This window comes from Lethenteron reissneri, unplaced genomic scaffold (assembly GCF_015708825.2).
Source record: "Lethenteron reissneri isolate LAM-NWPU_2019-01 unplaced genomic scaffold, ASM1570882v1 scaffold_1143, whole genome shotgun sequence".
Classification (NCBI taxonomy): Eukaryota; Metazoa; Chordata; class Hyperoartia; order Petromyzontiformes; family Petromyzontidae; genus Lethenteron; species Lethenteron reissneri.
This window is the reverse complement of record NW_026890831.1, coordinates 44,096-61,978: the sequence shown is the minus strand read 5'-3', so window position 1 is coordinate 61,978 and position 17,883 is coordinate 44,096. Positions and strand designations below refer to the sequence as shown.

Here is a 17,883-nt window from a genome sequence, read left to right as displayed (position 1 = left end):
CCAGGAGAAGGCGGCCCAGCAACTTGAGTACTGATATAATCTATCCTTTCTGTATGGGATTGAGCGTTTCCCTCTCGCATGTGTGGATTTGCTCCCACAAGTATAAACAATCATTTATTGGCTCAAAATTGCGGAGCTTGGCCAATTGCGTAAGATTCAGATTGCATGGACGATGACGACGACGACGCAAAACAAAACTCAAGATTTGTGTTATTATTATTGTGACTGTACCGGCGCTGCTCTAGCACCCGACCGCTGGGGCACACAGGCGCGGGCGAGGACGGGGAGGCGGCACCCGGTGAGGGGGGCGCCCCCCCCGCCATCTTCGGTCCCAGTGAACTTGGCCGCTCCTCCGCACCCTGTGAACACGCACGCACACACGCACACACACACGCACACACGCACACACGCACGCACACACGCACGCACGCACGCGAGGATCCTCCCGTCAGTCCGGTGAACAGCTGGAGCCACGGCAAGTGGTGGCGGCGGTGCTTAGCGACCAGCGTGGCGCATGGGAGAGTGCGGAACCACGCCCGGCCACCATTGTTACATCAGTTCAGCAGCTGCTGCTGACAGCGCACCTGAACAGGTGTCTGAAATTGAAAGTGTTTACTTGTAGGAAAGCTAATGTCAGTTACAGATCCCATGCGCACTTGAGAACGAAAACTAATTTCTGGCCACACCTGGTCCCCCCTCCCATTACCCACGACACCACGAAACGTAAAACGCCCCCCCCCCCCACTCATGAGGTGATGAAAGAGTTTTGGGTCGCAACTCAACCCAGGAATTGCGGTGAATGTAGAATCTCAAGTGGCCGCAGCAGTCACATGGCCAAATTACAGCATGCATGACTAATACGAAGGATTTTATACATGAATCATGAACCTAAAGAGTATTGCAATCGGTTAATCGATGCATCATCACATGCCTGTTACACGCACATATATGTCTATACAGGGACAGAGTGAGCGAGTGTACATGCCTACTGTTCCATCTCATCCATGCTGTGTTCAACCACCACACCGCTGGTCACAACGCTACCCTCTCTGCTTCGTCCTTCGCACTGCTCCACTTTAGAGTTCCCTCCCATCGTCTCTTATCCCATGCTCCTATAATCAGTTTGCTTGCTTCAAAGACACGTGTTACCTCTGTGTCTATTACAACTTCAATCGTGTTGCTTGTTGCTGGATGGTTCACTGTTTGGGCCTGCGTTCATCAACTGTATATAAAATAACAATTAGAGACAAAAAGCCTGACATGGAGACAGAGCCGATTCCTCCTCTCTGTGCTGCCTTCAGCGAGACGGGAGAGCGGAGACTCAGACCAGCCACGTATTCCCACCGCACCCCGCGAGTGATTACGATCGCGACGGGCAGCTGTGACACTTACTGAGCGGGAGGGATCGCCGGCCGGGGTTCGGGCCTCCCCACAGGAGGCAGGGACAGACAGGTAAGCGGGCTGCAAGAGCAGGCAGGAGGAGGGAAACGGGCAGCGCAGGTAAGGGCCATCAGGTGGGGTCGAGTTGAGGGCAAAGGTGGGAGCGGGGGTGGAGGCAGAGGTGTGCACAGGAAGGGGATCACTCGCCCATCAGAATCGTCACTGCAAGAAGAGCTCAACGATCAGAGGAAACGGCAGCAGGGACAAGGAGGGGGTGAACTCGTGGGAGCATCGCTCGCGGCTTCCTCGCCAGGGAGAGGGAAAGGCATTCAAACCAAACACACGTCCCTCTGTGAAGGCCGTGCCGCCACACACACGCGGCGCAGCAGAGGGGCGCACGTCTGTGTGGGTGCGAGCGCGTGGCGGGCGAGTGTGCTAGCACGTGTACAAGCGTGTGCATTAGCGTGTGCGCAGTAGTCAGCATTCATTTGTCGACGCGCCGGCGTGCACAAATACCACGCAGCTCTGTGTTTACGGCTGTATCGCTGCGCATGTGTTGTGTGCGTCCGTGAGTAAGCGAGCGAATGAGTGGTTGTTGAACGAGCGAGCGAGTGAGCGAGTAGTTGTTGAGTGAGCCAGTGTCATGGGAGTTGAGCGAGCGAGTGCGTGCGTGTGCGTTGGGATGAGACCCAGCGACAGCGGTGCTGGGCAGTGGGGCTCACCGGACGGCTGGGCCGGAGCTAGATCGCACGCAGCCCAGCAGAGGCAGCGGAGGGGGGTGGGGAGCGGGGGCTCGGGGGGATGAGGGCAGGAGAGGGCATGCGGGGTGGGGCACGGTGGGGTGTGCGGTGGCAGCAGAAATGAGAAGAACAGCGCCATGCGGGGGGTGTAGGGCAGACCTATGACCAGATTGACATTCACACTCACACACATAAATAAACACACTCATGCACGCCACACAGATGCATACTCACGCAACCCACTGTATACTAAGCACACTCATACAGGATGCACACACATAAACATACACACTTAAAGGCAGTCCACACTCATGCATAAAGATAGAGATCCCCCATATAGCCTGAACAGACTTGTGGGGCAAATGCTGTTAGCACCAATGAAGGTCGGCACGGTGGCCAGCACCATGCCCAACCGCTTTTGTTTCCCCAGTGGCGATGTTTGCATATTGTACCATTTTGAGGCCGAGTCGACCTAGGGAAGGCCCAGCACCAGTTCAGATAATCGTCACTGGTTTTGGCCGTGAACGGGAATCGAACTCAGGTCGCCGGGTTCGTAGCGTAGCGCTACCTCACTCATGCACAACACGTATACTCACGCACACTCCCATACACTGCACGTACACACACCATCCACTCATGCACAACACGTATACTCACGCACACTCCCATACACTGCACGTACACACACCATCCACTCATGCACAACACGTATACTCACGCACACTCCCATACACTGCACGTACACACCATCCACTCATGCACAACACGTATACTCACGCACACTCCCATACACTGCACGTACACACACCATCCACTCATGCACAACACGTATACTCACGCACACTCCCATACACTGCACGTACACACACCATCCACTCATGCACAACACGTATACTTACGCACACTCCCATACACTGCACGTACACACACCATCCACTCATGCACAACACGTATACTCACGCACACTCCCATACACTGCACGTACACACACCATCCACTCATGCACAACACGTATACTCACGCACACTCCCATACACTGCACGTACACACACCATCCACTCATGCACAACACGTATACTCACGCACACTCCCATACACTGCACGTACACACACCATCCACTCATGCACAACACGTATACTCACGCACACTCCCATACACTGCACGTACACACACCATCCACTCATGCACAACACGTATACTCACGCACACTCCCATACACTGCACGTACACACACCATCCACTCATGCACAACACGTATACTCACGCACACTCCCATACACTGCACGTACACACACCATCCACTCATGCACAACACGTATACTCACGCACACTCCCATACACTGCACGTACACACACCATCCACTCATGCACAACACGTATACTCACGCACACTCCCATACACTGCACGTACACACCATCCACTCATGCACAACACGTATACTCACGCACACTCCCATACACTGCACGTACACACACCATCCACTCATGCACAACACGTATACTCACGCACACTCCCATACACTGCACGTACACACACCATCCACTCATGCACAACACGTATACTCACGCACACTCCCATACACTGCACGTACACACACCATCCACTCATGCACAACACGTATACTCACGCACACTCCCATACACTGCACGTACACACACCATCCACTCATGCACAACACGTATACTCACGCACACTCCCATACACTGCACGTACACACACCATCCACTCATGCACAACACGTATACTCACGCACACTCCCATACACTGCACGTACACACACCATCCACTCATGCACAACACGTATACTCACGCACACTCCCATACACTGCACGTACACACACCATCCACTCATGCACAACACGTATACTCACGCACACTCCCATACACTGCACGTACACACACCATCCACTCATGCACAACACGTATACTCACGCACACTCCCATACACTGCACGTACACACACCATCCACTCATGCACAACACGTATACTCACGCACACTCCCATACACTGCACGTACACACACCATCCACTCATGTACAACACGTATACTCACGCACACTCCCATACACTGCACGTACACACCATCCACTCATGCACAACACGTATACTCACGCACACTCCCATACACTGCACGTACACACACCATCCACTCATGCACAACACGTATACTCACGCACACTCCCATACACTGCACGTACACACCATCCACTCATGCACAACACGTATACTCACGCACACTCCCATACACTGCACGTACACACACCATCCACTCATGCACAACACGTATACTCACGCACACTCCCATACACTGCACGTACACACCATCCACTCATGCACACGACTTGTACAAGCAAACACACTCGCTTTAAAATCTGAAAGTACTGCAAGTGAAGGTGTAGCCTCCCGAACAGGATAATAAATACTTTCTGCCTTGAGAAGCAGACTGTCAGGATCGGACACCGCTAGCCCTGGCCTGGCTCGTGCCTTCAGCTCGAGGGGATTTATCACTGGGGTTGAGAGGCTTCTGCTGAAACTGGCCCTTCACGTTCTGGACTGGACGCTGTGACGAGCAGAAACGAGCCGAGCGGCCATCGTCGCCGATGCACTGAGATTTTTTTTTATTTTAGTCAAAAATGTCCTTTAAATAAAAAAATAAACACGTAGAATGGAATGATAAATATGCGTGGAACTCAAAACCCTGAGAATGCACAAGACAGCAGTAAATTCCTCATCATCACAGTCTTCACATCCTCTTTTGGTGCGAGCTGGTGATGTGACTAGGGACTGAGGTCCGTGCATCGAAAACTCAAAACGCTCATCTCTATGCTCGTCACAGCGCTCGTCACCGCGCTCGTCACCGCGCTCGTCACCGCGCTCGTCACGACGCTCGTCACCGTGCTCGTCACCACGCTCGTGACGACGCTCGTCACCGCGCTCGTCACCGCGCTCGTCACCGCGCTCGTCACCGCGCTCGTCACCGCGCTCGTCACCGCGCTCGTCACCGCGCTCGTCACGACGCTCGTCACCGCGCTCGTCACCGCGCTCGTCACCGCGCTCGTCACCGCGCTCGTCACCGCGCTCGTCACCGCGCTCGTCACCGCGCTCGTCACCGCGCTCGTCACGGCGCTCGTCACCGCGCTCGTCACCGCGCTCGTCACCGCGCTCGTCACCGCGCTCGTCACCGCGCTCGTCACGGCGCTCGTCACGGCGCTCGTCACCGCGCTCGTCACCGCGCTCGTCACCGCGCTCGTCACGACGCTCGTCACCGCGCTCGTCACCACGCTCGTCACGACGCTCGTCACCGCGCTCGTCACGACACTCGTCATCGCGCTCGTCACCGCGCTCGTCACCACGCTCGTCACCGCGCTCGTGACGACACTCGTGACTACAATCGTATCTACACTTTAAGCCACACTTGTTATTAAACTCATATTTACACTCATACCCACAATCATGACTACACTCATACCAATGTAAACAGGTGTACGGCTACACTTCATTATATTTTCACACCAATGCATGCACAGTACAGTAAGACGTGCACACACACACACGCAGCCAATGTCCATGCACACAACACACAAGGCCAGGGCAGCACGGTTCAATCGCAAGAGAGACAGCAAGAGAGTGAGCGAGGAGGCGGGGGGCTCGGGGCGGTGGAATGGGTTAGGGTCTCTGAGAGAAAACAGAAAGAAGGCCGCCGGTTAGAAAAACACCTCAACAGCGGCAGGATGAGAGCGGCTGCGCGCGGGGCGCACCCCGCCATGCAGCCGGCACGATGACGCAAACGGAGAGGAGCTGGGCGAGCGTGCGGGGACGCGGGCCCGTGCGTGCGTGCGTCACCGGGCGGCCTGCGCGCCTGCGTACGCGTCGGCGTACGTATGTACACGTGCAGGCATGAACGTGTGTATGTATGCGCTCGCACAAGGTCACGAGCGCGCTGCGCTCTTTGTGCGTGTGTCGGTGTGCGTACATGTGCAGGCGTGTGCGCTGTCAGCAGAAGCAGGATGTGTGCGAGCGGGATTGTGGTATGCCTGTGCTCGTGTGCGTGCAGATATTCATGCAAGGTGGGTGGGAGTGTGGCCGGGTAGTTGGGTGGGTGGGCGTGTGGACACGCTAGTGAGCGGGTGCAATGTGCGAGTGAGCGAGTCGGTGAGAGAAAGAGTGAGCGCGTGGATGAGCGAGCAAGCGAGTAAGTAAGAGGGTGACTGAGAAAGTGAGTGGCTCAGTGAGGGAGTAACCGAGTAACCGAGCCGGTAGACGGACGGATGAGTGAGTTAGTGAGGAGTGAGTGACCGAGTGTACTGCTAGCAGCCTACCTCCTGCAGGAGGTTGTGCTGCTGAATGGCCATGGGTGGGGGCAGAGGCAGACTCTCGGCTCCGTCCTCGGCCTCCTCCTCCACACACGTGCTCATTGCCATGGAGTCACCCTTCGAGGCTCCAGCAGCGGCTTTCTTCCCGGCCTGTAGCACACGCAGCAGGCGACCGTAATCGCCGGCAGTTCCACATCAGCACAAGCAGCGTGCGACAACACCAGTGCTACGCGAATGACAAGCACACCTCAAGCCGAAGCTGGAGCCCGCTGCTGTCATATCCGTGTTGGAGCACCCAGTTCCTCCCTCACTTCACCAGATTGAGTTTAGAGTCAGGGCAATTTATGATCCAGCACTCGCCGATTCACTACAGTCACTCGTTCACCGGTGGTTAGTCCCCCCCTGATGGCTCTTATATCGCTACGACCACGGTTACAGTTCCCTTAAACTTCACTCATTGATTCCTCCACCCATGTTGAAGACTTGGTCGACCACACTGACTGCTTCTTCTCATCCACCACACTGCAAATCACGACACTTCTCTTTCTGGATCTTCCCTCGCACTGCTCCACATCTCCTTTCCCTAAGCTCATTTAAAAACCTCGCTCAATTTCAGAAGCATGTTAACTCCATATCTATCACAACTTTGACGGTGCTGTTTGTTGTTGGTCACTTGGAAATATGGGCCTCAGTACCTGTGCTTAGCAAACTGTTACTTTTCTTTATGCAAATCGGTTTTCATCATTCTCCTCGGTGCAGGCCTCACCTCCCCAGGTCCCTCGTCGAGCATGGCACCTCCATTCTCCAGGCCTGCGGGTTCCTCTCCCTTGCGGCCCCCTTTCTTGGCCGCTTTGCCTGCGGCCCCCTTGCGGCCACCCCCTTCCGCTTTGCTGCTGCTGAGGCGTCGCACGGGGCTCTTGAGCCATTTGCGCAGCGCCTTGCCGCCGCGCTGCGCCGCGGGGGACGCTTGGGGGGTCGAGGCCGCCGCCCCGGCCGCTCGCTGCGCGGCCTGAGAGGTCGCGTGGCCCGCGGGGCCTCCCGACGCCGCCCCCCCGGCGGCCGTCGCCTGGGACTGCAGGGACGTGAGTGACGGGGAGAAGATGCCTTCCTGGCTGCCGGCGGCCTCTGCGCGGAGAAACGCACGAGAGACACGGTGAGCGTGAGGAAGAAGGTTGGCGCGCACGAGCCGCACGGACGTTGCCACGCGCTTCAATGGCCCCGTGTGACGCGGCGCATGCGACGCGCAGGGTAGAAAGGTTGAGAAAAATGGCCGCCAGATGATCTCCTAAGTGAAACGCTGAGGGAGGGTGGCGTTTGTTATTATGATGTCATGTAGGAAAGTCTGTGCACAGTCTCGACCACTGGACGGTTCCGCAGGATTGGAAGGATGCCCTGGTGGTCCCCTTCATGTAGCCCGCACGCTTTTGTTCGGCAGGATAGAGGGGGCTAAACGGGCACGGCACGGGCTAGAGAAGAGATGGAGTGATGTGGTACAAGAGGATGTGAAGCTGAGTGGACTTGCCGATAACTGGTACCAGCGGTGTCAAGATCGGCCTCTGTGGAGGAGGCTCGTGAAAGACGCTACTGGGCAGTTGAGGCAGTCGCCCTTAAATAACAACGGACGGCAGAGGAGCGACGCTCACAACAACGAGCGGAGTTACTCTTTGGTTCTTTCGGTAAAGTCACGTATAAAGATAAAATAATAAATTAAATAATAGCATACGACGTTTCGATTGCAACACAAGCAATCATCAGGTATAAATGAAATAGCAACAAAAATCTAACCAGAAAACTATAGACAGACATATAAGCAGACATATATCACCATGATAGTTAGATTTTTGTTGCTATTTCATTTATACCTGATGATGATTGCTTGAGTTGCAATCGAAACATCGTATTCTATTATTTAATTTATTATTTTATCTTTATACGTGACTTTACCAAAAGAACCAAAGAGTAATTCCTGCAGTCACGAAAGCTCCAAATTAAGATTGAACGAGCGGAGTGCCGGGTGGCTAAAGCACAGCAAGTTGGCACAGTAGGGGACAGGTGGTGCATCGCCCAGTCATCTCAGTCAGTCGACCCGTGGCACCTGGGTCTGCCCCATGACCTCCTGCCAGCAGGTGTTCCACACTTCACGTGGCCTCAACTTGCACATAGCCTGGCACAAGCGCCGTGGTGACGTCACCGCCACTTAGTGGCGAATGGGAGTTGTTGTGTGGGTTAGTGAGTGATTGTAAAGGTTAGTGAGCGAGTGTGTGGGTGAGTGTGTTGTTGTGACCAGCAGTGTAGTAGTTGAACACAGCATGGATGAGACAAACCAGTCAGTCTAGTAGACCAAGTGCTCAATATGCCTGGAGGAATCAATGAGTGAAGTTCACAGGAACGGTAAACACGGTAGTAGCGATAGAAAAGTCACAAGGGGACAACTGATCACTGGTGAGCGAGTGTCTTGAGTGAATCGGTGAGTGCTGAATATCAATCGCCTCAACTGCTGCTTCACTCTGAACTCTGTCCAAGTGTAGCGATGTAGGAACTATGTGCTCCCCCACTGCTGCTTTCACAACAGCAGGGGCTCCAGTTTCAGCTCGATGCACGAGTCGCTGCGGTGCGCGGCAGGGCCAAGCCAGTCGCAGTGGCCACGTGTTACTCCGGGTTAGTTAACAGGGTTAAGTAAATACATCCATGCAAGTCGAACCTGAACCCTACAGAGCAACTATTTTAATGCAGGCTCAGGTCTGTTGCACAGGAATTTCCTTCACGAAAAACAAATGCCACTTCCAGAAGCATGCTGCTGAGTGATGTTCATTGTTTCGTTGAAGAAAAAAAGTAATAATACAGTTGTGGACAAAACCTACGCGGCATTCCGACGTGTCGCAAAGCCACAGAGCCTCGAATAGCTCTGCACACGTTTCCTTATAGCAGGAGGGCTGCGTCGACAGCATCTGCTACGAACGCAGCGATTAATAAGATACCAGCACCACTCAAAACCCAAGCACAGGTATTGGCACATGAAGCGCTCCGTCGCGCGTACATTCTGCATCGGTCACCGCGGCGCGGAGAGCTGCGACGACCAAGGAACAAACGATCAAGGGGGGGAAAACCGTTCGCTTGGCAATTGTGGTGTGTCTGACTTTAGAACGTAGGGTACGCTGCCTTCTGCAAAAATATAAATAACAAGAAATAGTGAGGACCGTATCAATAATAGTTCCTGACAACACACTTTTACGAAGCGTGAATTTACACGCTTGGTTGTTCATTTGGCAATATTTATCGTTTACGGTTTAATAGGGACACGAGTTCCTTCCAGATAGAGGTTACAGCACCACCAGCATGTGTGTGCACTGTGTGCACTGTAAGCATCTGTTATTATCAGCTAAACACCGATAAGGTGAACACAAAACACATGCAGATAAAGTGGCAGGGACACAGTACCACCGTACCGTGACACCAACCGCAACAACCACCGCACAACCACCAACCATTCCAGCGCAGCAACAACAACCACCCCACTTCACACACTGCTCAACTACCCCTCCGCTACAAATGTCACTCATCCCTGCCGCCTTAACCGGCAGCACCGGTCAACCGATCGATCAATTCCTTGATGTAAAATGAAGCACAACCCCGCTGCAATGTGACATCTTTTTGTGAGTGAGACCGGGCAGCTCATGGAATGAGAGATTTACAAAATCATCAGGTGGAATGCATGGCGGTGGGGCCGGCTAGGTTTACACGGCCACGGGGATATGGCGCCACGCAGTAACGAGTGATGGGGCCGTGCGAACAATGACGCGGCTCGGGTGGCCGTGGAGAGCGAATCTGTTTGGCATGAGGACTCCTGGCCAACACGCACAGCCAAGTTAAAGTGAAAACAAAGGTGAAAAGTCAAAGTGTTTTGTGCTAAAATGAACAATGGGGCGGTACTCACCTCCTGTTCACAGCTCTGGGCCAGGAGGAAATTCCTCATTACCATGACAGGGGCAAGTCTATCCATAGGACAACCACTTGCAGTTAACTCCACCACAAAGTAGTCCTTATTTTATCGACCCCAGAGGGAGGGATGATGGGCTGAGTCAACCCCTAAACAGGATTTGAACTCGTAACCTCGCGACTGCGAGTCGCCCGCTTGACCGCTGGGCCACCTATTCACGTTAAAGTTCATTTATTTAGTTTAACGGGGCGACACCTCAAGAGTCCAGAACAGTCTCATTTGCAAGAGTGCCCTGGGTCACCATCGCGACAAAAGCTGCAGTAATGCTGCGGGAAATATTACATTGCAAACTGAACCAAATTAAAAATTCATTCCAACAACAATGACCACGGGCAGCAGTGTAATTTGGGACAGAGAGGTGCGCCGGCCACTCACCTGGGCGCCAGCAACCGCAGAAGAAGCAGTGGAGCCGTGAGAGCAGCGCCCTCAGTGCCGAGCCCTGCCGGTCCTCTCCCTTCTCCATGCATTCGCTAATCCACTTACTCCAAATTGTACCCTCGCAGACAGCTGCGACAATGCGAACCAAATCTGGCAGATGCGATCAAGCATCGCACTGGGTGAGGGCAGGGGGGGTTCACGTTAGCCACGGAGGGATCCTACCGGCGCCACTCTATCTCATCCGGCTGTCGTGCCGCCACCCCGACGCTTCCCGCTCCCCGCGGTGAGGCCCGACCTTCCGTTCGCCCAGCGACCTCCACTGCCACCGGTGTCTTAATCGGCATTTAGAGTGAAATTTTTCAACGCTTGTATCCAGTGCTGTGCGCGCAGTTGCCCTGCGTCTCTGATGAGTGACCCGAGCCAGCGCACTGCCTCCTCCTTCATTCCTGTGCCATCTCGCGCTCGCCCTGCCTCCACGTTGTGGTACGTTCACCTATGCAAGCCAACGTCTCTGGGCTGCCAGACATGATCAACACGCCGCCGCGCCAGACGGACTGGTTCTGCCGAGTGATCAGCTGCACGCCCATGTGCTGTCATGCGTGCACATGGGGACGTGGGGGGGGGATAGAGGGCGGCAATGGGAGGAGGCACTTAATCCCAGCCCACGTGCGACTCCCCTGGGTCTGGGGGGGTGGGTAGGGTAAGGGCTTGCTGGCTTCGGGTGAACGGACCGAGCCGAGACCGAATCGCTATGCCGGAACCAGGAGAGCGAGCGCGGAACGGCGATAAGCGACCGGATCCAGGCAGCGCCACCTCAAATCATCCACATTGCCCTACTGATGCAGGTTCGCAGAACAGCTCTAGAATGCAGAAAAAGTGGCCCAATATACACGATGAAGTGTGCCAACTAAGGAGAACGCGACCGCGCGTGTAAGCATTTTATGGACTGCGGTGCTGCAGTCCATGAAGCACTGGCTGGGCTCCCTGTGGCTGTGCCCCCCCCCCCCACCTGGCCCAATTGCACATGCACGCGTGGAGTGCCGTCGTGGTCTTTGTACCCGCACGCCACCAAGGGCACGAGTCACATGAGCGTAGTGGTGGCGGCAGCGCAGGACAAAGGTTGGCGGCTGGGCCGATCGTTCGACCTCGACCGTGCGCACCATGGACAAGGGGCAGCCTCGGGTGTCCCCATCGCCGACGGCCCCGCTGGGAGCCCCCACCCCCCGCCACACACTCAAGATATCATAAACGTTATCGGCTGCGAGTGGCAAGGCCTGTCTGCCGCAATCACCCTGGGCTCTAAGCAAAGTCAAAAAGTCATAGTGAAATGGAGGGTCTTCTCCCGTTTACAGCCCTGCAGAGCCAGTGTGGAAATTCCTTATTCCTATTGTGGGAGCGAGTCTATCCCTACAACAACCACTCTTGGTACCTATTTTATCGACTTCGTTTATTGTCTGGTCAGGTTCATTTTTAAATCCTTTATATTAAGTTCACTTGCGCGCTTGCTTGCTTGCTTACGGCCGTGCAAATCTTTCGGCCGTTTTTTAACCCACTTCCCGTGATCCAATCGAGCTGACATTTTCCACACAGACTCGTCGTGCGTGACAATTAATGTTCGTGAAATTTTTTTCTCCAAAATTTTACACTTTTTAGGACAAAAATATTATATTTAATTACCAATTGTTTAATGGTGCCATGCAATCATCTGACCCATAGGTGGCAGCCATCTCAAGCCAAAGGACGAGAGGACTCTAGCCGCCACGCATATAAAGAATTTATAGTGAAAAACTTTGTTTTTACGGGTTATACTTGTTAAATCATTTATATTAAGTTCGCTTGCTTGCTTGTGTGCTTGCGTGCTTGCTTACGACCGTGCAAATCTTTCGGTCGTTTTTTAACACACTTCCCGTGATCCAATCGAGCTGACATTTTCCACACAGACTCGTTGTGCGTGACAATTAATTTTCGTGAAAAAAAATTTCCTAAATTTTACACTGTTTAGGGATTTTTTAAAAATATTTAATTACCAATTGCTTAATGCTGGCAGACAATCATCTGACCCATAGGTGGCAGCCATCTCAAGCCAGAGGACGAGAGGACTCTAGCTGCCACGCATATAAAGGATTTAGAGTGAAAAACTTTGTTTTTACGGGTTAATTTTTATTCAGTTTAATAAAAGCAATAACATTGTATAAAGTGCATCAGTAGACTTGCACACAAAATGGTACTAAGTTTAACCCATGCAGCAGTAAGCCGCAGGTGCTGACACGCTATAGCTCTGACCTCAATTGTTCACCCAAGTTGTGTGCAATAAGCAGACTGCCGGGTGATGCGGGCTGTTGGTATGGATGCATAGGCACTTTGAGTAGTGCAACTATGAGGTTAATCATGAAAGGGCCTCGTTTGGTATTGGGGCGCACCAGCAGGGCAGGCAGTGAGTCGGGGGAAGACGTTGTTTCTCCGAGCCCCTGGGTGGGAGTCGATTATTCGATCATCCTCATGCCCTGAAGAAAATCGAGTCTCTTTAAAGATGCTCTTTCCAATACCCAGTAGCCACACAGTGCAGGAAAACCAAGGGCAGCAGAATAATAGTAATAAGAGCAATCAAGAACAATATAAAGATGGCAAGATGTTAACTATCTCGCCTGGTATACAAGAGGCTGTGGGTTCAATCCTGAACCTGACTCCTGTATATTTGGAGTTGGCATGTTCTCCCCATGGTCGCGTGGATTTTTCTCTGGTGCCTCCTGTTTTTCCCTCCACGAGATAATAAGCCAGTTTGTTGAACTATCATTCGTGATAGCCACATTGTTTCTGAAAAATACCTATATAGCTCAGTGGGCCTTACCTGCTAAAATAAAAATAGCGACAAAAAAAGTGTACAGCATCACTCACGCTCATTGCATCTCAAAACACTGTAGAGATTGTAATGCGCGCAGTTTTGTCACTAAGTCGCGGTGAACCCACGGCAGCCAGAGCCGGCGCCAACAATTACCCAAGCTCTGTGCTCTATTGCGATATTTGGCCAATATCATAAACGGGTGTTGACACAAAATGATGTTGTACATGCGGCTTTCCAGAAATGTTTATAAATCCAAAGGTTGCTCACGAAAGCATTTTAAGTAGATACATGTGAAGATTAACTTTCAGGATCATCATCTCTGTGTAACCACCTAAGCGCTCGTTCAGAAATATTATTTTAGAACATTTCGCTGCTAAAAATTTCCACACAATAAGCCACTTAGTTGAGCTATCATTTGTGGCTTTGTGGCTTCTGAAAAAGAGGCATAATACAGCTCAGCGGGCCTCACCTGGTGAAATAAAAATAAGAATACAAATAGTAAGGAGTGGCCACAGACTTGTTGGCAACTACCTTTTTAACCGTGCATTACAATCTCAAAGAGCGACATGGAGTCACGGGAAAATCAATAATTCCTTGTCCTGGAGAAGGGGAGAGACAATGACAGCCTAATCAACAGGGCCATGGTAATTAACGGAAGGGAGTGACCACAGACTTGGTGGCAACAGCTCTTTCAACCATGCGTGGAGAGGTGGAGATAACAACTTGTCGTCCACATGCTTGGGTCATAAGGCGTGAAGAGAGGGGGGTGACCCGAGACTTGATGGCAGCTGTGTTTTACAATCCTGCAATGAAATTCCCAAAGGCTACAACAGCATCCTGGAAATAATTACAAATGCCTATTTTTCGGGATCAGGGCAGATAGAATAATACAATTAGTAAGGTGTGTCACGTTCATTACTAGTTCAGCACACCCGTGTGTTGGGAGAGTAAACCCACAACATTTACAATTCGAGTTTGACGTTCTGCCAGTAATTACAACAGCCAGCCTCATCAGGCGATGGGAGAAATCCCCTTCCTGTTAACTCAATATTCTGGGGGGTTAAAGTCGAAAAACCAATTTGTAAACATTGACTCGGAATCCACAAACTCAGTTTCTGCATCAGACTCCGATTGCTCTGCTCATAACATAGGACTTTGTCGAGCTACTGCAGAAGGCAAGGCTTGCCAAGCAGGACTGTGCTCAGAAGTAAACTTTGCTTTATGGAATACGAGTTTATACAACTCACTGTCTAGCGGGTGCTCTTCTGCACGCTTTGAGCTGAACGCACCCAACATTAAGTGCGTTGTTGTTGTTGTTGACAATGCTTGGGTCTAGAGGCCCTCCCCTGCTCTTGTATTGAGCTGGTAATTGCACACAGCTTCGAACCCCACCTAATACGTATTAACTCGCTGCTTTTGAGCAAAAATGCTCCTTGTCAAGACTCGCATGTCCAGCGCAAGGTGACCCTGGTGGGGTCACCATCAAGGGTGTGTGATGTTTAACCGAGTGTGACCAAGGAGTCTCCGTGTGTGACACTGGGAGCGCGACGGCCGTCCATCAGCACAGCACTGGGGGCAAGTGGCTGGGTGCAAGCGGCCGGGTGCAGCCTTAATAGGTGATTGTGGTCCTTGTGCATCAGAGAGAGAGACACTGGTGGCTCACTAAGACATCACTGGCTTACACACACAAGGTATTTCACGTAGAGGAGGCGGAGATCTGGCCTGGCTGGCAGGGCTCAGTCACATTGCGTTCATTCGTGTTGGGCAGGCGTTTTGTTTTTCTCTCCCGTATCGTGCGCTTCGTAACAAGCGTAGCGCAGAATGTTATCCTGAGATACTGGTTGATACACTGACGTTGTTCAAACACTTAGATTAAAAGTGTCTTCAGTGCTGGAGTGGATTTTTAGGAGTCCACATGTTATGTTACCTAATTCCTTACCCGCAGTCTGTATCCTGATGGCGAGGCCTGACAATTGATACAAATGGCAAAACCTCGATAACGAGGCCACGATAATGCTTTAATTGTATTACCACAAAGCGGCCTTGGTGTTGGATCAGAGACACATAATGTTTTGGCGGTAGCCACTGTTAATGGCTTGACCAGACACGCAATATAATGATCATTGTTTATCAGTCAGTGACTTAATAACTCCAGGGTATTAAACACACACGCACACATGCACACACGCACTATACGCAACAACAGCCGCCATTCAACACTAAGTGGCCGTGAGATCACCACAGGCTCTCGTTCCAGGCGAGGTGCATTTTTTAACTATGCAAAGTGACAAAACGTGGACTGGCAAGAGGTTTAATGACTTAATGACATCAAAACAAAGACAAAGATCCTCCTTATAGCCTTAATACACTGTTGGGGAAAGTGCTGTTAGGGAGACAAAGGCGGTCGGGTATGGTGCTGGCAACCCACCCCCTGGTATACCATGCCAGCCTTCCTAGGTGCTCGCTAACAGCACTTGCCCCAACAATCTGTTAAGGCTATATAGAGATCTTTGTCTTTTGTCTTGCCGCTAATTAACTGCACACTTAGGGCAGGCACATGAAAGCAACGTGTGTTTCTTCATGTGCGGTAAGTGTTACATTTGGGGCTGAAAATAACTCAGCTCTTAACACGGGAGTCAATGGGAATACGAGCATCGTTTTCGCTTAATGAGCTATTTTGGCTGATCGTATCTTGCTCGTTAAGCGAGACGCGCCTGAAATTGCTTTAGAAAAACACACGATGGGAGGGAATTACAAAGTGGTAGTGCGAGGGAAGAAGCAGAGAAAAGCATTGTGAGCTGCAGTGTTGGCGAGCGAGTGGGTTGAGTATTTTCAAATGCGGCGTGCTGGTTGAACGCAGTGTGAATAGTGGTGAGACTGGCATACCCGAGTGCTCAACACGGGTGGCAGAATCAACAGGTCAAGTGAACAGCCACAGTGCTAGGAGGCGATAGCAGAGTGAAAGAGGAGGTGGACCCTGGGAACCTCGAGCGCTCATCCAAGCAGCTCACCCCTCCTGCAGTTCCCCCGCCCCTCCAGCCCACTCACCAGAGGGGGGGCGGTGTCAGGGCTGGCACAGGTCCACGAGCGCCACCACACGGCACACCCCCCCGCCCCCCCTAATCTCTCCTCCTGCACCGGGCGCTCCATCTCGCCCATCCACGAGGCAGGCAACACGCTGCCGCCGCTCAGATAGGGTGACGTCTCTGCCCAGCAGGGACCAGATCCTCGTAAGAGTGAGAGCTCGTGCTATTTTATTTATTCATTGCCATTATTCTTGTTTACAGAAAAAAGCCTCACTGAGTCTCGTGACTTTTTTCAGGAGGGTCCTGCCAAGTCTTCTACGTTGAGGGCAATGATTGCTCTCAATAATGAGTAAGAGGCAGGTAATAAAAAAAAAACATTATGATCCGCAACACTGACACACAATGGTCCTAAATCTTGCGATGGACGTCATGGGATGTTGAACGTCCACTGTGAAACAGAGGGCACGTGTTTTTACAGTTAATGTACCTGCAGTATTAATCACGCACGGCTGCTCGATTCGAACCATAAACAACTGCAACAAATGGCGAGCGCGCTAACTCTGGGCCATGTCACCGCTCCGGACAAAGAGTTGACAGACAATGCCTTCGTAGAGTCCCCTGCATAACCACACTATGGGCATTACACGGTCACAAACTCCTCTGCAGATGAAGACAGTGACCTTTAGGCTCGGGTAAGTATTTTCCCTGCTGAAGTGCAGAATATACAACTTGTTAAACCTCTACACTGTAGATCGAAGCAGCCACCACCACACTGCAGATAACAGCAACCACCACAACACTACAGGTCACAACAACCACAGCCACACTGCAGGTCACAACACCCACCACCACACTGCAGGGCACAGCAACCACCACCACACTGCAGGTCACATCAACCACCACAACACTGCAGGTCACAACAACCACCACCACACTGCAGGTCACAACACCCTCCACCACACTGCAGGGCACAGCAACCACCACCACACTGCAGGTCACATCAACCACCACAACACTGCAGGTCACAACAACCACCACAACACTGCAGGTTACAACAACCACCACCACACTGCAGGTCACAGCAACCACCATCACACTGCAGGTCACAACAACCACCACAACACTACAGGTCACAACAACCACAGCAACACTGCAGGTCACAACAACCACCACCACACTGCAGGGCACAGCAACCACCACAACA

The 17,883-nt window shown here is 52.3% G+C and overlaps 1 protein-coding gene across 1 annotated transcript in view; it reads right to left on the bottom strand.

Moving 5' to 3' along the window:
- The window catches only part of LOC133361567 (triple functional domain protein-like), a 77,400-nt gene that overhangs the window by 16,632 nt on the left and 42,885 nt on the right, over positions 1–17,883 (bottom strand). The window contains 4 exon segments of the mRNA XM_061580494.1: positions 232–359; positions 1,393–1,461; positions 6,443–6,586; positions 7,203–7,561. Of these exon segments, the coding sequence (XP_061436478.1) occupies positions 232–359; positions 1,393–1,461; positions 6,443–6,586; positions 7,203–7,561 (700 nt within the window).